The 26,403-nt window shown below is 44.8% G+C and overlaps 1 protein-coding gene across 1 annotated transcript in view; it reads left to right on the top strand.

The window, feature by feature from the left end:
• Positions 1 to 26,178, top strand: part of LOC311100557 (unconventional myosin-XVB-like) — a gene marked incomplete at its 5' end in the record, with an annotated part of 33,046 nt that extends 6,868 nt beyond the window's left edge. The window contains 48 exons of the mRNA XM_084141462.1: positions 413 to 526; positions 1,971 to 2,029; positions 2,148 to 2,271; positions 2,450 to 2,545; positions 2,718 to 2,975; positions 3,075 to 3,152; positions 3,244 to 3,392; positions 3,493 to 3,538; positions 3,634 to 3,758; positions 3,972 to 4,086; positions 5,685 to 5,860; positions 5,990 to 6,080; positions 14,264 to 14,347; positions 14,467 to 14,524; positions 14,738 to 14,958; positions 15,031 to 15,266; positions 15,489 to 15,658; positions 15,841 to 16,087; positions 16,206 to 16,392; positions 16,651 to 16,714; positions 16,929 to 16,961; positions 17,108 to 17,289; positions 17,477 to 17,773; positions 18,032 to 18,110; positions 18,224 to 18,482; positions 18,583 to 18,673; positions 18,860 to 19,112; positions 19,295 to 19,401; positions 19,507 to 19,566; positions 19,665 to 19,740; positions 19,861 to 19,979; positions 20,079 to 20,194; positions 20,357 to 20,498; positions 20,624 to 20,735; positions 20,878 to 21,220; positions 21,420 to 21,556; positions 21,871 to 21,947; positions 22,078 to 22,154; positions 22,239 to 22,369; positions 22,508 to 22,602; positions 22,692 to 22,769; positions 22,858 to 22,954; positions 23,168 to 23,316; positions 23,452 to 23,576; positions 23,765 to 23,898; positions 24,088 to 24,221; positions 24,403 to 24,543; positions 25,558 to 26,178. Of these exons, the coding sequence (XP_083997588.1) occupies positions 413 to 526; positions 1,971 to 2,029; positions 2,148 to 2,271; positions 2,450 to 2,545; positions 2,718 to 2,975; positions 3,075 to 3,152; positions 3,244 to 3,392; positions 3,493 to 3,538; positions 3,634 to 3,758; positions 3,972 to 4,086; positions 5,685 to 5,860; positions 5,990 to 6,080; positions 14,264 to 14,347; positions 14,467 to 14,524; positions 14,738 to 14,958; positions 15,031 to 15,266; positions 15,489 to 15,658; positions 15,841 to 16,087; positions 16,206 to 16,392; positions 16,651 to 16,714; positions 16,929 to 16,961; positions 17,108 to 17,289; positions 17,477 to 17,773; positions 18,032 to 18,110; positions 18,224 to 18,482; positions 18,583 to 18,673; positions 18,860 to 19,112; positions 19,295 to 19,401; positions 19,507 to 19,566; positions 19,665 to 19,740; positions 19,861 to 19,979; positions 20,079 to 20,194; positions 20,357 to 20,498; positions 20,624 to 20,735; positions 20,878 to 21,220; positions 21,420 to 21,556; positions 21,871 to 21,947; positions 22,078 to 22,154; positions 22,239 to 22,369; positions 22,508 to 22,602; positions 22,692 to 22,769; positions 22,858 to 22,954; positions 23,168 to 23,316; positions 23,452 to 23,576; positions 23,765 to 23,898; positions 24,088 to 24,221; positions 24,403 to 24,543; positions 25,558 to 25,647 (6,432 nt within the window). The 3' untranslated portion in view covers positions 25,648 to 26,178. The remainder of the gene's footprint in view (positions 1 to 412; positions 527 to 1,970; positions 2,030 to 2,147; positions 2,272 to 2,449; positions 2,546 to 2,717; positions 2,976 to 3,074; positions 3,153 to 3,243; positions 3,393 to 3,492; positions 3,539 to 3,633; positions 3,759 to 3,971; positions 4,087 to 5,684; positions 5,861 to 5,989; positions 6,081 to 14,263; positions 14,348 to 14,466; positions 14,525 to 14,737; positions 14,959 to 15,030; positions 15,267 to 15,488; positions 15,659 to 15,840; positions 16,088 to 16,205; positions 16,393 to 16,650; positions 16,715 to 16,928; positions 16,962 to 17,107; positions 17,290 to 17,476; positions 17,774 to 18,031; positions 18,111 to 18,223; positions 18,483 to 18,582; positions 18,674 to 18,859; positions 19,113 to 19,294; positions 19,402 to 19,506; positions 19,567 to 19,664; positions 19,741 to 19,860; positions 19,980 to 20,078; positions 20,195 to 20,356; positions 20,499 to 20,623; positions 20,736 to 20,877; positions 21,221 to 21,419; positions 21,557 to 21,870; positions 21,948 to 22,077; positions 22,155 to 22,238; positions 22,370 to 22,507; positions 22,603 to 22,691; positions 22,770 to 22,857; positions 22,955 to 23,167; positions 23,317 to 23,451; positions 23,577 to 23,764; positions 23,899 to 24,087; positions 24,222 to 24,402; positions 24,544 to 25,557) is intronic.
• Positions 26,179 to 26,403: the final 225 nt, after the last annotated feature.

Here is a 26,403-nt window from a genome sequence, read left to right as displayed (position 1 = left end):
GGATGAGTTGGACCGCAGAGTGAAGGAAAAGCAGCCAACAAGTGTTCAGCATATGTGGGAACTCCTTCAAGACAGTTGGAAATGCATTCCTCATGAAGCTGGTTAAGAGAATGCCAAGAGTGTGCAAAGCTGTCATCAAGGCAAAGGGTGGCTACTTTGAAGAATCTAAACTATAAAATACATTTTGATTTGTTTAACACTTTTTTGGTTACTACATGATTCCATTTGTGTTATTTCATAGTTTTGATGTCTTCACTATTATTCTACAATGTAGAAAATAGTAAAAAATAAAGAAAACCCTGGAATGAGTAGGTGTGTCCAAACTTTTGACTGGTACTGTATGTTTGATATATATGTGAGAAACAGACAATAAAGAATTCTAATCTAATACTGTCCTTTTGTGTGTATCTAGAGTGAGTCGTTTGAGGTGGCCCGTATCTTCAGTGAGGCAGAAGCCAAGAGAGTAGGTTCTCTGTTAAAGGTGTCTTCAGAGGCCCTACAGACTGTCATCACACACAAAGTCACGGTCAGTACAACCCCTTCGCCATGCCTTCCCCCTTCAATCTGCTTGAACTATTCATACAGTGCCTTCAGAAAGTATCCATACCCTTTGACTTATTACACATTTAGTTGTTAGTCTGAATTCAAAATGGATTAAATCTAAAAAGATTTCTCACCCATCTACACACAATACCCCATAATGACAAAGTGAAAAAATTCAAATTTATTGTAAAAGGAAATATAGATACAGTATCTCATTTCCAGAAGTATTCACACCCCTAAGTCAATACTTTGTAGAAGCACATTTGGCAGCGATTACAGCTCTGAGTCTTTCTGGGTAAGTCTATGAGCTTTCCACACCTGGATTGTGCAACATTTGCCCATTATTATGTTCTAAATTCTTCAAGCTCTGTCAAATTGGTTTTTGATCATTGCTAGACAACCATTTCCAGGTCTTTCCATAGATTTTCAAGTAGATTCAAGTCAAAATTGTAACTCGGCCACTCAGGAACATTCACTGTCTTCTTAGTAAGCAACTCCAGTGTAGATTTGGCCTTGTGTTTTAGGTTATTGTCCTGCTGAAAGGTGAATTCATCTCCCAGTGTCTAGTGGAAAGCAGACTGAACCAGGTTTTCCTCTAGAATTTTGCCTGTGCTTAGCTCCATTCAGTTTCTTTTTTTATCCTGAAAAACTCCCCAGTCCTTAACCATTACAAGCATACCCATAACATGATGCAGCCACCACTATGCTTTAAAATATGGAGACTTATGCCCCAAACATAACTTTTTGTATTCAGGAAAAAAGTTAATTGCTTTGCCACAATTTTTGCAGTATTACTTTAGTGCCTTGTACAGGCTTCCTTATTTTCATTCTGTCATTTAGGTTAGTATTGTGGAGTAACTACAATGTTGTTGATCCATCCTCAGTTTTCTCCTATCACAGCCATTAAACTCTGTAACTGTTTTAAAGTCACCATTTGTTTTATTTTTACCCATCAACCAATAGGTGCCTTTCTTCGTGAGGCATTGGAAATTTTCCATGGTCTTTGTGGTTGAATCTGTGTTTGAAATTCACTGCTCGACTGAGGGACCTTACAGATAATTGTGTGTGGGATACAGAGATGAGGTAGTCATTCAAAAATCATGCTAAATACTATTATTGCACACAGAGCAACTTATGTGAATTGTTAAGCAAATGTTTACTCCTGAACGTATTTATGCTTGCCATAACAAAGGGGTTGAATACTTATTGACTCAAGACATTTCAGCTTTTCATTTTTAATTCATTTGTAAAAAATTAAATTATGAAAAACATAATTCCACATTGACATTATGGGGTATTGGGTTTAGGCCAGTGACAAAAACATCTCAATTTAATCAATTTTTAATTCAGGCTGTAACACAACAAAATGTGGAAAAAGTCAATTGGTGTGAATATTTTCTGAAGGCACTGTACCTGTCCCTCCTCAGGAGACAACCTATGACAGGATCTACTGCCCCCTGTCTGTGGAAAGTGCCATAGAATCCAGGTACTGACCGAGCCATGCACTGCACTGTGAGTGAGCTCCTCCACGGTATATTTTGAGTTAATGAATACTATCTAGAGCAGCATAGAATAATGAGCTATTATCTATCTCTCTCTCCTAGAGATGCCATAGCCAAGGCCCTGTACTCTGTGTTGTTTGATTGGCTGTTGGAACAGATCAATGATTGGCTAAGCCCTACAGAGATGGACAGCACCGTGGGCATAGTGGACATCTACGGCTTTGAGGTGAGGGGCAATGAGGACCACAGTAAATGTTTAATGGAGAATGTGGGAGATTGTGTGCTAGATTAGGGTTGGAGCGAAAACCTGCAGGACTGCAGCTATCCAGAAACAGGGTTGGGCAGCCCTGTTGTATTGCATGTTATATGCATTTATTAAACATATATTTACCTGTGTGTTGTAGGACCTGGGAGTGAACAGCTTTGAACAGCTGTGTATTAACTTTGCCAACGAGCAGCTGCAGCACTTTGTCAACAAGGCCGTGGTGACCCAGGAGCAGGTCAGTGGGCTAGGGGTCAGAGTTCACAAGTCAAACAATCAAAGTTCACAGGTCAAACAATCAGCAATGTTATTGTGCATCTCATATAGTTAATGGGGTTGACCTTCATGGATACTGATGATTACAAACGGTGGTGCTTGTGCGTGCGTGCATTCGTGTATGTGTTCTCCAGGAGGAGTACAGTACAGAGCAGATCCAGTGGTATCCCGTCCCTCTGCAGGACTTCAACTCCTGTCTAGACCTCATCTCCTCCAGACCACATGGTATCCTCCGTATACTGGATGACCAGACCTGCCTGCCCCAGGCCACTGACCACACCTTCCTCCAAAAGTGCCACTATCACCATGGGAACAACCCATACTACACCAAGCCCAAGATCCCTCTGCCTGTCTTCACTGTGTATCACTACGCCGGAGCTGTCACATACCAGGTGGTTCTAGCTTCTTAAGTGTTTAGGAACCACTGAGTTAGGACATGTTTATATGGATGGACAGAGTGAATATTTATTTATATTCCTGTCTCTCCTTAGGTCCATAACTTTCTGAATAAGAACCATGATCAGTTCCGTACAGAGGTTGTTGAGCTGTTTGCTAGGAGTAGACTGAAGGTAAACTTGTAATTCCTATAGGCTTAAGGGGAATCAATCAATCACTCACTCAATCACCCATTCAATCAATCAATCGATCTCTGTATCTCAGATGGTGTCAGGGCTGTTCCGTAAGGTGCAGGATAATTACCTGCAGCAGAGAGAGTTGGGCTGGAGGGGTAAAGGTCACAGGCAACAGCCCTCCACGGTGGCAGCACACTTCCAACAGTCCCTGACCGAGCTCACCACACGACTAGAGAGGTCAGGGTCTTTTACAAAAAGGCAAAATGTTTTTTCCTTTTGTTTGCTGAGAGAAGCAAGGCAGTGGTGGGTGACCTGTGTTTTTTCCCCTTCCACCCAGGTGTAAAACCACCTTTATACGATGTTTCAAGCCAAATTATGTCAAGGTGGGTATTCAACATTAGAGGTAGCCAATTGCGCCCTTTCTAGGCCAAATAGTGACAACCCTATATGATCTCATATCCTGTCCATCTGCCCTCAGCTTCCCGGTATCTTTGATGTGGACTATGTGTCAACCCAGCTGAGGCACGTTGGGATACTTGAGACCATCACCATCAGGAAGGAGGGATTCCCCATCCGCATCCCCTTCTCCTTCTTTATGGAGAGGTACTGGACAAATCAACCAATGCACACTAATATTCATTCACACGGTTTAACCACCATCCACACACATACAGTACCAACAGTACAGTATACTAGCATCTCACTGGAAGAAAGTAAAACTCATAGCCAACCACCACTTGCTACTTCATAGATCTAGGTGAGCATCTCCTTAACAAATTATTATTATCCCTCCCGTCCCATCTCCCTCTTCCCCAGGTATGGAATCCTCCTGGTGGAGCGACCAGCCACCATGTCTGACAAGGAGCAGACCGTGGCTTTGCTGAACTTTGTAGGGGCTGATGAGGGACAGTACCAGCTAGGGCTCACTAAGGTACCTAAGAGGCCACTGTAACGTTGTACAGTTGTTTCATAGAAAGTGTTGACAGAAGCTCTATCCAAGCAAGCCAATTCTAGTATCTTAGACCAGGGTCTAAAAAGTCAGCTTGATCCTGTGCGTGTGTGTGTGGCCCTAGCAAAGATTCAACATCTGCTTGCAAATGTGCATGTCCCACAGGTTCTGAAGGAAATGAATAACAAAACTGTTCAAGTGGTGAGAAAGTGGATATGCTTAAACACACACACAACGTTATCTTCCTGACCCAAAGAGAGGGGTGTTTGGGTGTCCCGAATGTTGAGTGGATTTACACTGCTACCAGACTGACTCATCCTGTTGAACATACTCAACAGTGACGACACAATATTTGGGGAGTTAGCCAGAGCTTCTCTCCTTCTGGACCTACGGAGGAGGAAGGTCCAAATGGCCATGGACACTGAATACAACTTCCTGGGCTTAAGGAGGAATGCCAATGAAAAATTGGACACTCGTGCTGTGGCCTTTGGAGTCTGGCCGGACCTCAACGACCTGTGCAACCGGACTGGAGTGGAGCTCAGATGGGCACGGACTGATATACAAACTGAGCCAGTGACTGCCTCTGATGTAGTTGTGGCAGACTCCTGTGTTGTTGTGGCAGACCCCTGTGTTTTTTTGCGGAAGCTTCTGTCACCCATGATGGAACATCTCATCCTGCATCGAGGGCAACACTCCTTGGTATCAGATGGATGCAGCTACGGCAGCACTGGACTGGCCTGAGGCTGCAGGGGAAACTCCCTGCTCTGGACTGTGCTGACCACTCTGTCTCCCATTCCATGTACCAGAATGCTTTTACTGTTAAGGCGAGACTGCAAGTTCTACCAACAAAATCTAATCTAGCACTCTGGTAGCCTGCAAACCATTACCAATTTTTCTATTCTACATGAGTCAAATGTAATGGAGTCTGTTGCCCATGTTGTGAATGGTTGCTGTTTATACAAGGATTTGTACATTACTAGACATGCCCACCTTGTCAACCTGATAGCCAGCGAGGTGAGACAGGTAGTCTCACCAACAGCACACATCCATAAACATTGTTGTGTAAGAGGAAGCTGATTTAATGTTGATGATGTGTTTTCCTGTGTGCCAAATACGGCAGATGTTGCTGTTGTGGGGGGAGGCCAGGGGAAGGTGCTCATTTTGGAAGTTGGCTGCTCATTTGACGGCTACATGGAGCAGGCCTTTGCTGACAAGCTTCTTAAATACCAGCCCCTCGTGGCACGTTTGGACAGCCTCGGGTGTAGGTGCAAGCTGCTGGCGCTGAATTTTGGCAGTCTCGGCCACTAACACAGGCTTGCAGTGTGTGGCCTCCAGATTGCGGGGCCTGCCAAAAACTAGGGCAAAGCAGTTGGCTAGATACTGTGTTTCAGCTGTCATGGGCAGCCTAGCTGTTTGGAGAAGGAGGTGCTTTCTGTACACTTGAGTGCCATGCATACAGGGACCTTTGAAATGTTTGGATCCTTTTTTAATGTAAGTTTGATTGGTGGATTCAAATAAAGTATTGTGTGTGTGTGTGTGTGTGTGTGTGTGTGTGTGTGTGTGTGTGTGTGTGTGTGCAGGTGTTTCTGAAGGAGGTGCTGTACCAACGTGTGGAGGACAAGTGGAGCAGCACTCAGAACTGGGCTGCGGTTACCATCCAGAGGAACATCAGAGGGTTCATTTGCAGACGCAACTTTAGGTTCTTCAAACAGAAGGCCATTGTCATCCAGAGCCACATACGAGGACATCAGGCCAGGTATGGAGAGGGGGAGAGAGAGAGAGATGTGTAACAAGGGAGGAGACAGAGAAGAAGAAATTAAAGGATTGAGATTGCGTTAGTGTGTACACCTGAAATTGACTGACTGGCGCCCCCGTCTGTGTACAGGAAGTATTACAAGCGCCTGAGACTGTCCTTCACTCAGTTCTGGGCTGCTATGATGATCACTAGGAACACTATCAAGAGACGACAGTGGAGGGTAAGATACATGTGTACATACACACACACACACACACACACACACACAGAAAATAATCAGTTTATCTATAACTACCTGAGTCAATTAACTTGTTACTTGGCAACCATATGTTTACAGCCTTTATAGATAGTGCTATAAATTCCTGCCTCAATCCATTCTGTTGCACAACACCAGTGGTTAAGAAACCCTATCACAGGTGTAATGGAGGAATGTTTTCCCCCTTCCCTCTCTCCCACCCTGATGTCGTTTCATCACTACCTTCTACGGTTTGCCTGAATGCTCATTGAATGCATCTCGATATGGTTGTTGTACCGTAATATCATATCTTACCTGGCATACTACTGTAGTTTAATCCTATGGCCTTGGACCAGCGTGGGAGCCTGACTGTTTTTATGTTTAACAATGCTATATTGTTGCCTTGCCAAAGTTTTGCAAACTGTATGAATGTGGCTTTGGTATTACCTGTTGGTGTTTGTTATTCATGTTCACTTCTGACATGGTTAAATAAATAGGCCTGGTTCCTTTTCAGATTCAGTAGACTTTGGACTCTGAGGAGTTGAGTTGACTGTGTGAGAACTTCAGTATTGGAATAAGTCTTTCTCATTGTGTTGACAGAGTAAGTGTATGTGGTGTTGAAATCCATATCTTTGTGTTTGGGGAGGGCCGAGGCATCCATAGCTTTGATCCGTTGGTTACATGAGGTACGATACAGTCACTTCCTGTAAGGAGAGAACCTTATAAACGCTACAAGGAGTGTTCTAGTTTCTACTGCTACTAAACTAGGATGTTATGAGGTGTGTATCCCTTCTGTTTTTAGAGAATATTACTTGACTAAGTTGTCCACTCAATAACTTACCTGGCAAAAACAGGTGACTTTATCAATGTAGTTACAGAAATTGTGTGCTTTTGATCCTATAATTGATATTTGGGATGAAAGGCATGATAAGTGAATTGAAGTGAATGTGTAACCAGGTAGCCTGCTGTTCCTCAATGCGTCACTGCCAGGTAATGGGATGTAAGTAGGGTGTGGTCAAGCATGTAAATATTTCAGCCACCTGTCCTCCTCCAATTTACCTACACTTACCACGCCTATTCTCTCTCTGTTTCGTGTTCCACACACACACACACACTCACACACACACACACCTCTAGCCACATATTCCTATTGCTTTCGGACTTCAACCCCTATTACTGAAATTAGAAGTTGTAGCATCTTTCTCTCTCTCCTTCCGCTTGTCGGTCTGTCTCCCTCTCTGGAGTAACACTTATACCTCAGGATTGTTAACAGGTAGGCTCTTTTATTTATAATTCATTAACATGTCGTTTTTTTCATACTTTGTTATTAGTTTTCTTCAGCTCAAGGCTTTATTTATTATTTTGTGAATGGAGACAGAATGAGAAGGGGGGAGAGCGAGGGAAAAGGAGAGAAAGAGAGATGGAAGAGTATACTGTTGATAATGTATAGGTTTTGCTATGTTATGATGGATGCTTTATTGGTCATTTCTACTCTTCCTCTCTTTATACACTATATTAATATGCCATTTAGCAGACGCTTTTATCCAAAGCGTTTTGTGTATGGGTGGTCCCGGGGATCGAACCCACTACCTTGGCGTTACAAGCGCCGTGCTCTACCAGCTGAGCTACAGAGGACCACATATATACAAAAGTATGTGGACACCCCTTCAAATTAGTGGATTCGGCTATTTCAGCCACACCCGTTGCTGAAAGGGGTAAAAAAAAAAATAGCACACAGCCATGCAATCTCCATAGACAACCATTGGCAGTAGAATGGCCTTACTGAAGAGCTCAGTGACTTTCAATGTGGCACCGTCATAGGATGCCACCTTTCCAACAAGTCAGTGCTGTTATTGTGAAGTGGAATGTCTAGGAGCAACAACGGCTCAGCGCGTAGAAATCGTCTGTCCTCGGTTGCAACACTCACTACTACTGAGTTCCAAACTGCCTCTGGAAGCAAGGTCAGCACAAGAACTGTTCGTCGGGAGCTTCATGAAATGGGTTTCCATGGCTGAGCAGCCACACACAAGCCTAAGATCACCATGTGCAATGCCAAGCGTCGGCTGGAGTTGTGTAAAGCTCGCTGCCATTGGATCAGTGGAAACGCGTTCTCTGAAGTGATGAATCATGCTTCACCATCTGGCAGTCCGACAGAAGAATCTAGGTTTGACGGATGCGCGCAATGCCAAGCGTCGGCTGGAGTTGTGTAAAGCTCGCCGCCATTGGATCAGTGGAAACGCGTTCTCTGAAGTGATGAATCACGCTTCACCATCTGGCAGTCCGACAGAAGAATCTAGGTTTGACGGATGCTAGGAGAACGCTACATGCCCCAATACATAGTGCCAACTGTAAAGTTTGGTGGAGGAGGAATAATGGTCTGGGGCTGTTTTTCATGGTTCGGGCTAGGCCCCTTAGTACCAGTGAAGGGAAATCTTAACTCTACAGCAGACAATGACATTCTAGACGATTCTGTGCTTCCAGCTTTGTGGCAACAGTTTGGAGAAGGCCCTTTCCTGCTTCAGAATGACAATGCCCCCGTGCACAAAGCGAGGTCCATACAGAAATGGTTTGTCAAGATCGGTGTGGAAGAACTTGACTGGCCTGCACAGAGCCCTTACCTCAACCACATCGAACATCTTTGGGATGAATTGGAACGCCGAATGTGATCCAGGCCTAATCACCCAACTCAGTGTCCGACCTCACTAATGCTCTTGTGGCTGAATGGAAGAAAGTCCCCACAGCAATGTTCCAACATCTAGTGGAAAGCCTTCCCAGAAGAGTGGAGGCTGTTATAGCAGCAAAGGGGGGACCAACTCCATATTAATGACCATGATTTTGGAATGAGATGTTCCACAAGCAGGTGTCCACATACTTTTGGTAATGTATAGAGATTACTGCCTTGGTTAAATTATTAATCCAAATTCTTATTTTAGTTTCCCTATTATGTGCTGTTCATTGAATTACTCTCATTGGGTTTAATTGTTTTATGGAAATTGGACTATGGATGCTCTTGCCAACATGCCAGCTTTAATATTGAAGATAGATTGTAGCTTCCATCAATGTAATTGTCTGCATGATTTCCAATCCCCCATACAGTTGAAGTCGGAAGTTTACATACACCTTAGTCAAATACATTTAAACTCAGTTTTTCATAATTCCTGACATTTAATCCTAGTAAAAATTCCCTGTTTTAGGTCAGTTAGGATCACCACTTTATTTTAAGAATGTGAAATGTCAGAATAATAGTAGAGAGAATTATTTATTTATTTCATCACATTCCCAGTGGGACAGAAGTTAACATACACTCAATTAGTATCTGGTAGCATTGCATTTAAATTGTTTAACTTGGGTCAAATGTTTCGGGTAGCCTTCCACAAGCTTACCACAATAAGTTGGGTGAATTTTGGCCCATTCCTCCTGACAGAGCTGGTGTAACTGAGTCAGGTTTGTAGGCCTCCTTGCTCACACACGCCTTTTCAGTTCTGCCCACACATTTTCTATAGGATTGAGGTCAGGGCTTTGTGATGGCCACTCCAATACCTTGACTTTGTTGTCCTTAAGCCATTTTGCCACAACTTTGGAAGTACAGTGGGGAAAAAAAGTATTTAGTCAGCCACCAATTGTGCAAGTTCTCCCACTTAAAAAGATGAGAGAGGCCTGTAATTTTCATCATAGGTACACGTCAACTATGACAGACAAATTGAGAAAAGAAAATCCAGAAAATCACATTGTAGGATTTTTAATGAATTTATTTGCAAATTATGGTGGAAAATAAGTATTTGGTCACCTACAAACAAGCAAGATTTCTGTCTCTCACAGACCTGTAACTTCTTCTTTAAGAGGCTCCTCTGTCCTCCACTCATTACCTGTATTAATGGCACCTGTTTGAACTTGTTATCAGTATAAAAGACACCTGTCCACAACCTCAAACAGTCACACTCCAAACTCCACTATGGCCAAGACCAAAGAGCTGTCAAAGGACACCAGAAACAAAATTGTAGACCTGCACCAGGCTGGGAAGACTGAATCTGCAATAGGTAAGCAGCTTGGTTTGAAGAAATCAACTGTGGGAGCAATTATTAGGAAATGGAAGACATACAAGACCACTGATAATCTCCCTCGATCTGGGGCTCCACGCAAGATCTCACCCCGTGGGGTCAAAATGATCACAAGAACGGTGAGCAAAAATCCCAGAACCACACGGGGGGACCTAGTGAATGACCTGCAGAGAGCTGGGACCAAAGTAACAAAGCCTACCATCAGTAACACACTACGCCGCCAGGGACTCAAATCCTGCAGTGCTAGACGTGTCCCCCTGCTTAAGCCAGTACATGTCCAGGCCCGTCTGAAGTTTGCTAGAGTGCATCCAGAAGAAGATTGGGAGAATGTCATATGGTCAGATGAAACCAAAATATAACTTTTTGGTAAAAACTCAACTCGTCGTGTTTGGAGGACAAAGAATGCTGAGTTGCATCCAAAGAACACCATACCTACTGTGAAGCATGGGAATGAAAACATCATACTTTGGGGCTGTTTTTCTGCAAAGGGACCAGGACGACTGATCCGTGTAAAGGAAAGAATGAATGGGGCCATGTATCGTGAGATTTTGAGTGAAAACCTCCTTCCATCAGCAAGGGCATTGAAGATGAAACGTGGCTGGGTCTTTCAGCATGACAATGATCCCAAACACACCGCCCGGGCAACGAAGGAGTGGCTTCGTAAGAAGCATTTCAAGGTCCTGGAGTCTCCAGATCTCAACCCCATAGAAAATATTTGGAGGGAGTTGAAAGTCCGTGTTGCCCAGCGATAGCCCCAAAACATCACTGCTCTAGAGGAGATCTGCATGGAGGAATGGGCCAAAATACCAGCAACAGTGTGTGAAAACCTTGTGAAGACTTACAGAAAACGTTTGACCTGTGTCATTGCCAACAAAGGGTATATAACAAAGTATTGAGAAACTTTTGTTATTGACCAAATACTTATTTTCCACCATAATTTGCAAATAAATTCATTAAAAATCCTACTATGTTTTTTTCTGGATTTTTTTTCCTCATTTTGTCTGTCATAGTTGACGTGTACCTATGATGAAAATTACAGGCCTCTCTCATCTTTTTAAGTGGGAGAACTTGCACAATTGGTGGCTGACTAAATACTTTTTTTCCCCACTGTATGCTTAGGGTCATTGTCCATTTGGAAGACCCATTTGCGACCAATCTTTAACTTCCTGACTGATTTCTTGAGATGTTGCTTCAATATATCCACATAATTGTCCTTCCTCATGATGCCATCTATTTTGTGAAGTGCGCCAGTCCCTCCTGCAGCAAAGCACCCCCACAGCATAGGCCCTGTGTAGCTCAGTTGGTAGAGCATGGCGCTTGCAACGCCAGGGCTGTGGGTTCGATTCCTACGGGGGGCCAGTATGAAAATGTATGCACTAACTGTAAGTCGCTCTGGATAAGAGCGTCTGCTAAATGACTAAAATGTAAAATGTAATGATGCTGCCACCCCCGTGCTTCACAGTTTCCTCCAAACATAACAATGGTCATTATGGCCAAACAGTTCTATTTTTGTTTCATCAGACCAGAGGACATTTCTCAAAAAAGTACGATATTTGTCCCCATGTGCAGTTGCAATCCGTAGTCTGGCTTTTTTATTGCGGTTTTGGAGCAGTGGCTTCTTCCTTGCTGAATGTCCTTTCAGGTTATGTCAATATAGGACTAGTTTTACTGTAGATATAGATAGTTTTGTACCTGTTTCCTCCAGCATCTTCGCAAGTTCCTTTGCTGTTGTTCTGGGATTGATTTGCACTTTTCGCACCAAAGTATGTTTATCTCTAGGATACAGAACGCGTCTCCTTCCTGAGCGGTATGACGGCTGCATGGTCCCATGGTGTTTATACTTGCGTACTATTGTTTGTACAGATGAACGTGGTACCTTCAGGCATTTGTAAATTGCTCCCAAAAATGAACCAGACTTGTGGAGGTCTACCATTTTTTTTTCTGAGGTCTTGGCTGATTTCTTTTGATTTTCCCATGATGTCAAGCAAAGAGGCACTGAGTTTGAAGGTAGGCCTTGAAATACATCCACAGGTACACCTCCAATTGACTCAAATGATGTCAATTAGCCTATCAGAAGCTTCTAAAGCCATGACATCATTTTCTGGAATTTTCCAAGCTGTTTAAAGGCACAGTCAACTTAGTGTATGTAAACTTCTGACCCACTGGAATTGTGATACAGTGAATTATAAGTGAAATAATCTCTCTGTAAACAATTGTTGGAAAAATTACTTGTGTCATGCACAAAGTAGATGTCCTAACCGACTTACCAAAACTATAGTTTGTTATCAAGAAATTTGTGGAGTGGTTGGAAAATGAGTTTTAATGACTCCGACCTAAGTGTATGTAAACTTCCGACTTCAACTGTACACTACCAGTCAATAGTTTGGACACACCTACTCATTCAAGGGGTTTTCTTTATTTGTACTATTTTTTACATTTAATAATAATAGTGAAGTCATCAAATCTATGAAATAACACGTATGGAATCATGTAGTAACCAAAAAAGTGTTAAACAAATCAAAATATATGTTATATTTGAGATTCTTCAAATAGCCACCCTTTGCCTTGATGACAGCTTTGCACACTCTTAGCATTCTCTCAACCAGCTTCATTAGGTAGTCACCTGGAATGCATTTCAATTAACAGGTGTGCCTTCTTAAAAGTTAATTTGTGGAATTTCTTTCCTTCTCACAAAAGTTCAGAACCTATATACATTTTACAGACCCAGTATATTTTGCATTAGTTATCTTGTTGTTCTTAGTCCCACCCTTCAGCTCTACACAACCCCTCCCATCTATCTCTTAACACCATCCAGTTTTGATTTCTATTTGCCATATATTTTCCAACTGTGCTGTGATGTTTCACAAAAGTTCTGAACCTTTCTATTCTCATAGTTTTTACAGATTGTAAATTAAAGATAAACATTTTTGCTAAAAGTATTATTATATTATTGATCGATTGACAATGACTTTTCAAATCACCCAGCAGTGCTATTTGCAGAGTTAGCTCCAGGTAAATGTTGCAATTCTTCAGCCATTCCTGAACCTGCGACCAAAAACAAGCTACATATGGACAGTACCAAAACAAATGATCTAATGATTCTGTCTCTTTCGCAGCAAAATCTGCAGAGCTGGGATGGTTGTATCCCCCATATGTATAACATTCTATTGGTTGTAAGAATCTTCTATAATAATTTAAAAGTTTTGAATCTGGCGTCGTTTTGTGTATCAGCTCATAAACTATGTGCCATTTGAACTTTGTGGAATGGATGAATAGACATTGCCCCCCTCTTACCAAAAATTGTGGATTGCAGCAAAGTAATCGAAGGATTAAGATACAGCTATTGTAGTACACTTTCGCTTTAGATCAGTCATCACAACAGATGTAGCTGACATGTTTAGTAAACTAACACCCAGCAATCACATTAGCAAATCTCTTAATCAGGCAACTACATTCTGTGTGTGTGTATTGTGTAACCCACCCACACCCATCAATACACCTCAGTAAATCTACGTACATACATTCATATCACAAGAATACACTATGATACACTTACAGTGCAGTGATATGAGGGAACAACTTTAGCTGTATAAAGCTCAGGCTGTAAACCATTAGATAAAGGTGTGCATTCTGGACTCTGGTATCCGTGTGGCCTGTGTTATGGGCGGAGCGAAGGCAGTTGGGATATATAACAGGCTGTGTTTCTAAGAATAGGACTGGACTTTCTCTCTCTCTGTCCACGGTCTGTTTGTTAACCTGACAGATCTCTACATACCTGGCCTGAGCAGGTAGGACAAACACACCTGAGCACAGGTACAGGAGAAACACTTGGAGAAAAACAGTGGAAGGTTTATTCACAAACTGGGAAATAATTGAGAAAGGCTGGATATAATTGAATGGATTAAATTAATTTCAGACACCTGTTTGTGTAAAGGTTTGACAGGTCTGTGTTCATGTGTTGTCTGTTTGTTTCTTGTGTTATTGAAAGGAGGGGTCATCACTGCCTATCAGTGCTCTACATCTGATTGTATGAAAACTAGTTAAGATAAGATGAGATATAGATAGCTCAGGGCTGAACTCAGTCGAACCTGTGTGTGTGTTTGTTCTCAGGAACAAGAGAGGAACGAGAGTAGCACGGTGAAGCCCAACACCACCACAACCACTGAGACTGAAGACCCCTCCTCCACAGGAATGGTAAGAGATCACTACACCTGTACAAAATCTATTCCAATTAAAGGGTGTTAGTAGATATAGAAATCAAAGCCATATATTTAAAAGGAGCCTCTGGTCCAATAAATCCCTGCCTTTTCCAGGATGTGGGAATGTTGGAGATCCCAGCTGAGCTGTCGGCCAGACTACGCAGCGCAGCAGGTGAGTACGAGCAGTGCTGGGATTGGTGGAGATGGGTTGAGGGCAGCTGGGATTGGCTAAAACATGTATGTAGATAATAATGCTAATATTTTGATCTGTAAACACAGCAGTGGCAGGTAAAGGGTATACTGTTCCTGGATTGGACCCAGGACTGCCATTATTCTCTGGGGTCTTTTCTCTGTGTGTGATTGTAATTATGTGTCCTTGCACCAGGGCGGCAGCATGTCTCTGGGGTAACAGAGGTGGCGCCTCCACAGGTGAAAGCAGAACACACCCTCACCATGCCCCTCGATATAGACTGCTACCCCTTCTCACGATATGCCAAAACTACACTGAAGGATGGCTGGTGTCAGCCACAGGGCTACTCCCTCCAGCGACCTCTGACCTATCTGGAGCCTGAGGACGCTTGCATCGCTCTGGAGATCTACAAACTGGTCAGTACTACACACACACACACACACACACACACAATATCTCATCTCTTTAACCCTTGTGTCTCTCCCCAGATCCTGCGCTTTGCAGGGGAAAGTGATCTGAGTGGCTGGCAGGAGCAGCTGTTGGGAAACTACGTCGTGGAGCAGGGCCTTACCAGACCCCCCCTGAGGGATGAGATCCTTGCCCAGATAGCCTACACCACCTGGGGCAGGGAGTCAGAGGAGGGGTCCCTACGGAGCTGGTTGTTACTAGCCTGCTGCCTCAGTGCCTTCACCCCCTCCCCAGCCCTTGAGAAACCCTTGCTCAAGTAAGTAGCTCAGTAGGCAAAATCAGTTTTAAAGGCGTATTTTTTGTAATTATTGAAAAATTGTGTTGTGTAGGGATCGAGATTTTTTGAAATGTTTTTCTACACTACTTTTTAGCGACCATAAAAAGATGTCCTCTCTTTGTCAACCATATTTGGTTCTTTGGTTTTGTCTTACATGTGCAGGCATGTAAGTCTGTGTTTCTCTGTCTCACCTGTGGACAGGTATGTGTCTGACAAGGGTCCAGGTGAATATCGTTCTCTGTGCCAGCACAAACTCCTCACCTCCCTCCATCTACCCTCCCCCACCTCCCGCCTCCATCCCCCCTCCCAGCTTGAGTGGACAACCAATCAGAGGAGAGGAAAGATGGTGTTGGACATACACACCTTCAACGGTGAGAGAAATAGGGGGGTTATAACATGTATAAGTCATCTCTATGTCATGTCTGTCGCTTTTTCTTTCTTATGTTGTGGTTCCATTTGCTCAGTGTAATTATGATATTTCACTTGGTTGGAGTGTTGGTGTTTGCAGCACCAGGGTTGTAAGTTTCATTCCCTCGCTTTCTATCTCTTCCAGAGGAAAAGATTACAGCTGAGGTAGAGTCCTGGACCACAGGAGAGCAGCTGGCCTCATGGCTGCTCCACTTCAGAGGGTTATCTGACACTCCTCGGGGCTGGTCTGTGTCTCTGCTAGCTGATGAGGGCTGGTCTGATCTGGCTGGATGTGACTTTGTCATGGACCTGTTGGCTGGAGCAGAGACTGATACAACACTGGGGACTGCACATACACACTCTGACTACCTGTTCAACAACGAGGGAAACCGGTGAGACTGGGGGGCACACACACAGATATGCACGCGCACGTATGCATTACATGCACACACACACACACACACACACACACAGGACCCCAACTTCACTCTCCCTCTCTCTTGCCATTAGGAGGATGACAACAGATCTCGATGGGTTCATCCCCCCGGCCCCCTCCATGCAGGCCCCTGGTCTCCCCCAGCAGGAAGGGGCCCCATGGGATCGCAGCGACTACCAGCCATCAGAGGGTTCTCGTGGTCGTCAGATGGATGCCTATCTGGATGACCTCTTTGACCCAGTGCTGGACCAGGGACCAGGGGTCAGTGTTTTACCTGAGACATACTTTTCCACAGCACCATTCAACGTTATATCTAATAGGATGTGCTCTGTAACTGTCTTTACCTGTGATTATCTGTTACTGGTTGGATTGTGTCTTCTGTTCCTTTGTCTTGGATACAAGGCAAGGCCAGGGATTGGGTAACTACAATTTTGTTGATCGTATTACTGTATGTGATGTGTAGATTGCATAACAAAACGTTCTGCTGTTGTGTGTACTGTATTACGTGTGTGTGTGTAGGACCGGGAGCGTATGGCCATGTTGAACAGGAGGATGAGAGGAGGAGGAGGGATGTATGGAGCAGGTACTTTATCTCTCTCTCTCTCTCTCTCTCTCTCTCTCTCTCTCTCTCTCTCTCTCTCTCTCTCTCTCTCTCTCTCTCTCTCTCTCTCTCTCTCTCTCTCTCTCTCTCTCTCTCTCTCTCTCTCTCTCTCTCTCTCTCTCTCATCTCTCCGTTTCTCTCATTATTAGGGCAATGGGTTTTCATTTTAATGTTAAATACAATACCTGTGTTGCAGGTGTTCCAATGACAATGCCAGGTTATTCTATGGGTAAGTGAGGGGAGCAATTTAATTACACAAACATTCTAATCATGCTTTAAATATTTTTCATTCTGTCATTTATTTTTCTCTATCCTGCACTATTTTCCCACTATTCTTCCTACATTTCCAAAATGTCCCATCTTTTTTTGCCTCAGGAATGCCTATGAACCCTGCCATGCAAGGCTACGGGGCTCAGATGATGCCAAGTATGATGCCAGCTGCTCCCATGCCTATGATGCCAACCATGATGATGCCCCAGCCAGCTGCACCAGCCGTGGACCCCCAGCAGATAGCAGTGCAGCAGCAGGCTTTCATCAACCAACAGGCCCTGCTCATGGTAAGGACTGGGAGACACTGGGGGAAAACTGGGAACCCACATGCCAGGGAAAACAAACCCACCATAACCCTATCCTTGTTCAACAGTTCTTATGATATCACCACTTCTGTTCTAACATGACCACCTAGTGACTGCCCTTCCTCTCTCTCCATCCCTCTCTCTTTCTCCTCTCGCCCTCCCCTTCTAGGCCCAGCAGATGACAATGCAGGCCATGACTATGTCCCAGCAGCAGGCTCAGGAGCAGCAGCAGAGACAGCAGCAGAGACAGGAGCAGCAGCAGAGACAGGAGCAGAGACAGGAGCAGCAGGAGAGACAGCAGCAGAGGCGCCAGGCTAACCGAACTGTCACACCCCCCCGCGCCCCATCACCGCCACCCCCACCCCCACCCCCACCCCCGGCACACACAAATCCCCCCGCCCCATCACCACTATGCACTCCCAGCCAGATGAAACCACAGCCACAGATACAGCACCATATACCTGAGGTGTGTGGGAGGGAGGGAGGGGTGTGTTTGTTTGCTGCTCTGATTGATTAGTGTCCTTTATGTACTTAGCCATTGCAAAAATGTGTAATTTAATTACAAAAGAAACCCATTAAACAACATTAACTTGCAAGCAGACTCAGATGTAATCAAATCAAATAAATGTGTATTTGTCACATGCTTCATAAACAACAGGTGTGGACTAACAGTGAAATGCTTACTTATCTGTATCATGTTTTATGTGTATATCTGCTTTTCCAGCCGGAGAAGGATGTGGACTTTGCCAGTCCAGACCAGCGCAAGTCTTTCAATGAGAAGAGAGCGTTTTTCCAGAAGATTGGTGAGTAGAGCTAAATAAACCTACCAGATACCTATTCAACATCTGAGAATCTGATGTTGAGAGTCTTGTCTTGATTAACAACCATCTGCCTGTGCTCTCATTCACTCTGTCAGGTTCTCAGCCCAAGCCAGCAGCCAAACCGTTAAAGCCTCGCCCTGCTCCCATCAGCACCCCCAAACAGACCCGTCCCCGCTCCCCCTCCCCACCCCCAGCCCCCAGGACTTTGCAACCTCCCCCCTCTCCTCCTGCCAGAGACCCAGCCCCCCCCAGCCCCCCTGCCTCCCCGCCCCCGCCCACCACCAGCATCCGTGACATCATCAAACAATACCAGAGCCGCCCTGCCAGTGATCCCAAACCCTACGAGCCCGTCAGGTCAGTGGGACAGTGGATCCATTTAATTTCTCTCTATTGGGTCTTGTACCATCTATGTACCATATACCATCAACTTCCCCCTTGTCTCGCTCCTCTCCAGGGTTCCAGGCCTGTCGTTTGTGAAGAAGAATGATCCTAAAGAGGAGGCCTTGGCAATCCTCATGAATAAAGGACCTGTACAACAGCAGAAGGTTAGAGCTTGGCTGGGGTTTACAAAGGGCCAGGAACACAAACTAGAAACATTGATTTGGCAAACAGACTAGGACTATTGCATACAGAAGAACAGCCTTGGCAATCACTTACTGATGGGTTCATTCATAATTAAAGCCTCTAGTCTTACACTTCTCTCTCTTCTTCTCTCCTCTCCTCCCCTCCAGAGAAAGTGGGCCCCCCCTCCCCCAGTCCAGAGGGAGCCCCCCCAAGCATGGCAACCCTCTCCTCCTTCCACCAGAGGGCCTCGCTCAATCTCCAACAGCATGAAGCAGAAACAGCGTTCCCTGGCCGACCTCTTCGGCACACAGGGTCGTTCCAAGAACCTTCCGCTTGCTCCCCCAGAGTCCGCCCCTCCTTCTCCCCCAGCCATCTATGAAAGCTTGCCAGACCCTCCTGCCAAGGCTGCCCCCACACTCAGTAAGTACAACTACTTGAAATGCAGGTGTTAAGGTACAGTAAAGGTACACATGTTTGTGTTTACACTGTTTGCACTGCCTGTCCAGCCATAGCCTCAGATACACATTCATAACTCATATACTACAGTAAAAACTCCACAGAGAAGTAAAGTAACTCATATTGTTTGTGTTTGTCCTCCATAGATCTGCTGTCTAGGGAGGAGAGTGTTCGCTCACAGTTCCACAGGTTCTCTGCCAGCGTCTACTTTTCCTACTCTGCCATGCCTGGCAAACTGTTCCTACGCAAAGAGGTGAGCTGGAACAGCAGGCGAGAACATTAGAATTGTCTGTATTATTCTACATGTAATGTGTTTGCATTGTAGGTGAATCCCTATAATCCCTCTGTGTGTGTTCAGGTATTTTACCCCAGAGAGAGGTTCAACCACCCCTACATCCTCAAACTCCTTTGTGAGCAGGTCAGTACTGGTTATTTCCCTGTGGCCCTTTTTATTCACTGGCTTATACATATCACACCGTATATTACTATAAATCCATGTTTATGTTTCCCTTTCAGATCATGAGAGACACATACTCTGACACCTGTGTGAGGATCACCAGAGAGGATAGGAGAAAAATGAAGGATTTACTAGGTGAGTCTATTTGTCTTTTTTACCAGGTGAGTCAGTTGGTGAGTCCAGGTAAAAATGAGTGTTCTGATCCTCCATTCTACTTTTTCCTTACGTTCTTCCCCTACCTCCATCTCTCTCCAGCCAGTTTCCATGTGGGCACCAATATCAGCTCGGTTCAGGACGACACCATGAAGAAGAGGATAGTGATGGCTGCCAGAGACAACTGGGAAAACTACTTCACACGACTGTTCCCTGTCAAAGTGAGTTAGCTTTCTCTCTCTCACTCTCTCTCTCTGACAGACAGACAGACTGACAGACATACACACACTCATCTCCCCTGTGTGTGTGTGTTGTAGGGTGGTACCAGCGGGGACACCCAGCTGTTGGGCGTGTCTCATCGTGGGATTCGTCTGATGAAGGTGGCCAGAGCATCAGGCATAAACCCCAAACACCTGCGCCTGCTCCGCAGCTACAGGTACGCCTCATCTTCAATCACAAAACCTAAATTAGAATACAAATACTTCTGAACTTTAGCCTTTGAATTATTAAGTGAGAATATACATCTAGTGTGTGTGTGCATGTCCGTATATGTTCTCCCTGTGTGTGTACCATACGTGCTGTGGTTTTCTCTATGTAGCTATGCAGAGCTGCTGTCGGTGGAACTGCGGTCTGCAGACATAGTGGAATTCAGTCTAAAGGGAGAACAGCTGCAGCTGCAGAGCAACAGGGCTGCACAGATTACTGCCATGGTCAGCGTGTTCCACCAAGAACTCATCAATGTAACCACCCTCCTCTTCTTCATCTTATATCATACAAATAATTGTATACATATATTTCCTGGTACACTAAATCTTACTGTGTATATTATCTTTGTTGTGTCTAACATCCTATCAAACCTTCTCAGGGCTCGGATCATATGATTGCTCTGAAGAGCTTTGTGACCGACGACAAGAGCCTGCTCAACTTCCGCAAGGGTGACATCATCAAACTGCTGCCCATGGATGGCCTCCAGCCAGGTGAGGTCATCACACTGACCTTTGACCTCTCCTTCTCTTTTTCTCTCTGTCTCTCTCTTTCCCCACTCTTTCTCTCTCTCTCTTTCTCTCCCGCTCTCTCTCTCTGTGACTGTCCTAACCCTGCACTCTTCTTCTCTCTCAGGTTGGTGTTTCGGTTCCATTGGGGGGCGCTCCGGTCTCTTCCCCATCGATGTCACTCAGCCGTCTGCCCCTCCTGACTACCACCACGTCCACCTTGACCGCCTCGACGAGAGGAGGAAGAGCATGAGAGCTCCCAAGCCCCCCGCTGCCACCAGACCCCCAGCTTCCAGGCGCACTCTCCACACCGGCTCAGCACCGCCCAACCGAGAGGGCTCCATGCTGGGGTCAGCTCATACGGTCAAATTATCGGTCCAGGGCTCGGTCCAGGACGGTGAGATGAGGGAGGTGCAGACGTTCCTGATGACAGAGTTTGCCATGAAACACTTCAGAGACACTGCTACCAGGTGAGAAGGGTAACAAGGTTATACAATGTATGTAATCCTATATTTTCCTGAGTGTAACAACTGTCTTCCATAACTACATATACTTACCTCTCTTTCTCCTTATGTACTTTCTCTCGGACTCTCTCTTCCTTGCTCCATCTCTCTCCCTCTTTCATAATCACCCCTCCTTCGTTTTTCTCCCTTTGTCTCTCTATCACAGAATGGAGGTTAGAGGTCTGCCTAATGGAGGTAGAAACTTCTCAGAGATTCTTCAGCACACAGAGGTTCCTATTCAGGAATCCCTCATCCTGTACAATGATCCTGAGCTCAATGGCCTGGCTGTCCAGGCCTTCCTGAGTGAGTCCACATACTCACACACACACAGTCCCACACACACACACACATGCACACCAGTGGAGGCTGCTGATTGGAGGACTGCTCATAATAATGGATTGAACGGAGCGAATGGAATGGCATCAAACACACGGAAACCATGTGTTTGATGTTGTTAATACCATTCCACTGATTCCGCTCCAGCCATTACCACGTGCCCGTCCTCCCCAATTAAGGTGCCACCAACGTCCTGTGACGCACACACACACTATTTATGTGTACATTGCATCTCTTCATCTCAATTTTCCCCTTTCCCACTTCTCTTTCGCTCTCTGAAGGTTTAATGCAGTTCATGGGAGACCAGCCTCTCGGGAAGCACAAGTCTGAGGGAGACTGTGTCAGACATGTCTTGATGGTGAGTCTCTCCCATTACATACACATAGCTCACACACAAACACCATCGCTCACCTTACACTCCTTATGAGGATACAGCTGCTTGAATGGAATCATGTAGTAATGTCTATCCATTGTGTTTGTGTGTTCAGTTAGGGAAAGAGAAGGAGTTCCTGAGAGATGAGATTTACTGCCAGTTGATCAAACAGACCACAAACAACACACACAGGTGAGTAGCTGGCAGATTGTGTATAAACCTTTACCTGTGAATAGTGTACAGAGGGTCAATTCCTAACTTGTGTGTGTTATACAGGGAGAGCTGTACCCGAGGTTGGCGTCTGTTGAACCTGGTAGCAGGGTTCTTCCCCTGCTCTGGCACTCTGAACCGCTACGTCACATGCCTTCTACAAAACATCAGCCAAGACCCCACACACCTCTACCAAGGTACACACACACACACACAGCCCTGCACCCCTCACACATTGGCCATGCCCCCAAAGAGATCCCTTAAAACGTGTATCTGCATCTGTTACCCCAGAGCTTTTCTGTATCTAATGCAATTATGTCTATCCTCTATCTCAGAGCTGTCTCAAAACTGTAAGGACAATCTGTTCCAGTCTCTGATCCACGGAGGGCGCAGACACATCCCCTCTCACGCAGAGATGGAAGCCATACTGGTAAGACATGGATCCACATGAGTGTGGAAATCTTTTTTAATGTAAGATAAGCAGTACAGCTATCGCTGTGTGTGTGTTGTTCTCTGCAGGCTGGCAGACATTCTCGTCGGTTCCCCATCAAGCTGCCAGGTGGAGTGGAGTTCCTCTGTAAGATACGCAGCTTCAGCGTAAGTCAAGTCTCCTTCACTTTACTTTTCTACTTTCCCCTCCTCCCTTTAATTATCATTATGATAAAGATTGACTCTTTGTACCCAGGTCGCTCTGGAGGTGGTGGAAGAGCTGTGTACAGAGATGGGCATCCAGGACCCGTCAGAAGTTAAGGAGTTCTCTATCCATGCCAGCCGGGACAAGGGTAGGTGGACAAACAGACATGCTATAGCTATTAACCCAAATTACTCCCCAAAACCGTTTACCTGCAATGCACAAAAGGTTAATAAATATGAATTGTGTGACAGCAAAACTAAGAAAATCATAGAGGTTTTGTATGACTGTCTCTCTTCTTCTCTTTTCATCCCTTCCTTATCACTACCTCCCTCCTGCCTCTCTTCTTCCTCTCCTCCATCAGATGAGCTGGTGCGGCCTCTCCACCCTGATGAGTACCTGTTTGACTTCCTATTGGATGATGGCTCCATCTTCCTGTCCTTCCACCGTGTCATGTGGACACACCCACTTCACTTCGACAACGACCTCTACCTGGAGTTCCACTTCCAACAGGTACCATTGTAACGACCCCTAGAGTTCTGTTATAACCATTGAAACCACCTTGAGTTATGTCAGGCCCTAGTGACAACCCTTCTGTCCCTGTAGATGAATTAACACCATCTGTCCCTCCCTGTCTGTTGCCTGCAGGTCCTGGGTAACTACCTGGATGGCAAACTGCTGCTGCCAGGCAGTGGTGCCAATGTCGTCCAGCAGATGGCAGAGCTGGCTGTCCTGCAGCACCTGGCACAGGGCCTCACTCAAGAGCCATCTGTGTGAGTACTACCCTTAACCCCTATACCCTAACCCCTAGCCTTTAGCCCCTACACTCTGCAGCACCTGGCCCAGTGCCTCACTCAGCAGCTCTGTTGTTTTCAGACCGGACATAAGTGATTATTCTCTCTGTCCTATGTTAAGAGTGATAGAGTTACTGATAGTTGTCTCTCTCTTCTGTCCCTGTCAGGCCTGAACTGAAGGAGTACCTCCCCCGACAGGAAGGGGGCAGCACCAACCTGGAGCAGATCCAATCGATCTCCTTCAGAGAGATGACCGCCAAGCTGTCCCTCAGCCCCCACGACGCCAAATCCCGCTTCCTCGGTGAGGCACACACACACACAGCACACACACAGCACACACACAGCACACACACACTTTTATTTTCGCCTTGGTTGCTGTGATGAACTTTGTGATAAATGTATTTGTAAATAGATAATGCATTATAGATACAGTATCTATAATGCTGTATGAATAGAATTGTATTGATTGATTTGCTCCCTCTATCCCCAGAATGCCTGAGCTCCCTGCCTCTGTTCGGCTCTAATATCTTCCTGGCTCAGAAGGTCAGCCATCGCAGCTGCCCCTCGCCTTGCCTGGTGGCTGTCAACCAAGAAGGGGTGTTGTTCTGCCATCCCAATATGCAGGTACTGCATTTACACCCAAAAACACCACTATGTTTGGGACACCCCAAAAATAGGAAATGCAGGCACCGTGTTTCCCTAAAAAAGGGTGAACTGATCGATCATGACTGATTATATGGATCTATGGCTTTTATAGATGTCTGCTATTATTAATTATTTATTATAATTTTCCTGTGTTATTCAGGAGCCGATATTTGTGATCCCATTGGTGGAAGTGCAGTCACTGCGCTCAGTTAAACCAAAGAAAGACAAGAAGGTGCCTGGAGTGGAGATCAACTATGGCAACCCAGGACTCCTAAAAACCATCACCATCCACCTCAAACAGGTGAAGTACAATACACAGCAGTGAACGACGGGGCCACCAACCCCCGGTTCTGTGTACAGCTAGAACAAAAAGCTGAACACCCCGTAGCTTTCCAGGAACAAAGGTTGGTGACCAATGGTGGATGGGTTTGTTCTTTAGTGTCCGTAAAGTGTAAGGTTACACAGTGAAAGGGATATGGTCACTAAGGGCAATGCACATTACACACACATGCTACATGGGGGATAAGATTTCAAGAAGACACATAAACCGTCATTGCTTGGCTACGCTCAGAGGCGTCATGCGAATAAGGGGGCACGTGCTCCTTCAGATTTGTCATGTCATCTTTTTTTATTGTTGTTTCTCTGTAATACTACTAGCCACCTAGCAATTTTATGAAGTTGGCTTTAGCTAGCCTTAATAGGTTCCCAAACTCATAACTAGCTACCAAGATATTTCAGGCTATCAATCAACTTAGAGTAGCTAGCTTGTCTAACTATCTTAGCAACCAATTACTAAATGTACTGAATATGACTCACAATCCTTTCAAGATTTTACCCAGATTTTAGCAGAGATGCAGAGAAGCATATTTAGTTTATTTAAAAGGATTGCCACCAACCAGGAGGATACAGACAGCTCAAGAGGAATGTTTAGATATGCAGAAGAATAAACATATATTTTTTTTTACATAGAATTAAGCATAATGATTATGGCTCTAGATTGCAGGAAAAAGCTGCTTCGGGTGTTTGAAAAATGCAAAATTCTCAAATTTACGGACCTAGCCCCCCTCTGGAACACCCCCCAGCCATCCTCACATACTTTGTGCCCCGTCAGATTTTGAGGTGCATGACGCCCCTGGCTACACTGATACCTTTAGTCAAAGCAACTTCCGCAATAGTCAACTGATGGGAAATTGAAATAATGTATTCAAATAAAGTGAATTGCTCAAAGGCATGACAAAACTATGCAATACAGTACTGTCATTGATAAAGTCTGCATTTCATTAATGTATGTGTGTGTGTGTCCTCTGCCCTACAGGCCAAGAAGCTGTGCCACATCCTTGCTGTCATCATGGAGGAGCTGGTGAGACCACCCATCAATAGCTCTGTCTCCAGCCACAACCACTAGACACACACACACACACACACACACAGAGAGAGACACACACACACAGACACACACCTGCAGTTGGATAGGAAATGAGTTCTACAACTTGCAATTATTGATTCATATAAGCAATGAAAGCTAATCACTTTCCACATCTTCCATTCCTTCTCCTGTGTCACTGATACTCCAGTTGGTGATTGATGAAATTGGTTGAGAAATGAATTCTATCCACTGCAGATTTCATTTTCTAAATTTCCTAACAAACACACGCAAACACACACTCTGAGAGAGGGAGCCTATTGATCCCTGCACTGATAAATATCAAAACAAATCAATGCCTTCAGATTTGTATCTAAAACATTTAGTTATCAAAACAAATCACAGCCTTTGAATACCAATGAATGTCCAAATTTGAATATTGCTTTGTACGTTAGGTTTCTATATAACCAATTTATCAATGTGAAGATCTATTTGTAGTACATATTTTTGCAATTTAAAGAGAATGATTTTGTAGATGGATGAAACTGTTCTTGTTTACTTTGTGCATAACTATTAAAAAGCTGTCTTGATGAATAAGGTATTGTTGTTTCAATTCTATGTGGAAGATTTATTGCTAATTGAAAAACTGTCATAAAGAGGTACTGGTTTCCAGCTTTGTTTAATATAATAGGCCTTCAAAACCACTCAGTGACCTTGTGGTTTGAGTGTACGCCTTGAGATTGGAGGATTGGGAGTTCGTTCACCAGCTAAGTCATACCAAAGACTGTAAAAATGGGG

This window comes from Coregonus lavaretus, assembly GCF_964263955.1.
Source record: "Coregonus lavaretus genome assembly, chromosome: 25".
NCBI lineage: Eukaryota > Metazoa > Chordata > Actinopteri > Salmoniformes > Salmonidae > Coregonus > Coregonus lavaretus.
The sequence above is the reverse complement of the archived record's forward strand: the minus strand, read 5'-3'. Positions and strand labels throughout refer to the sequence as shown.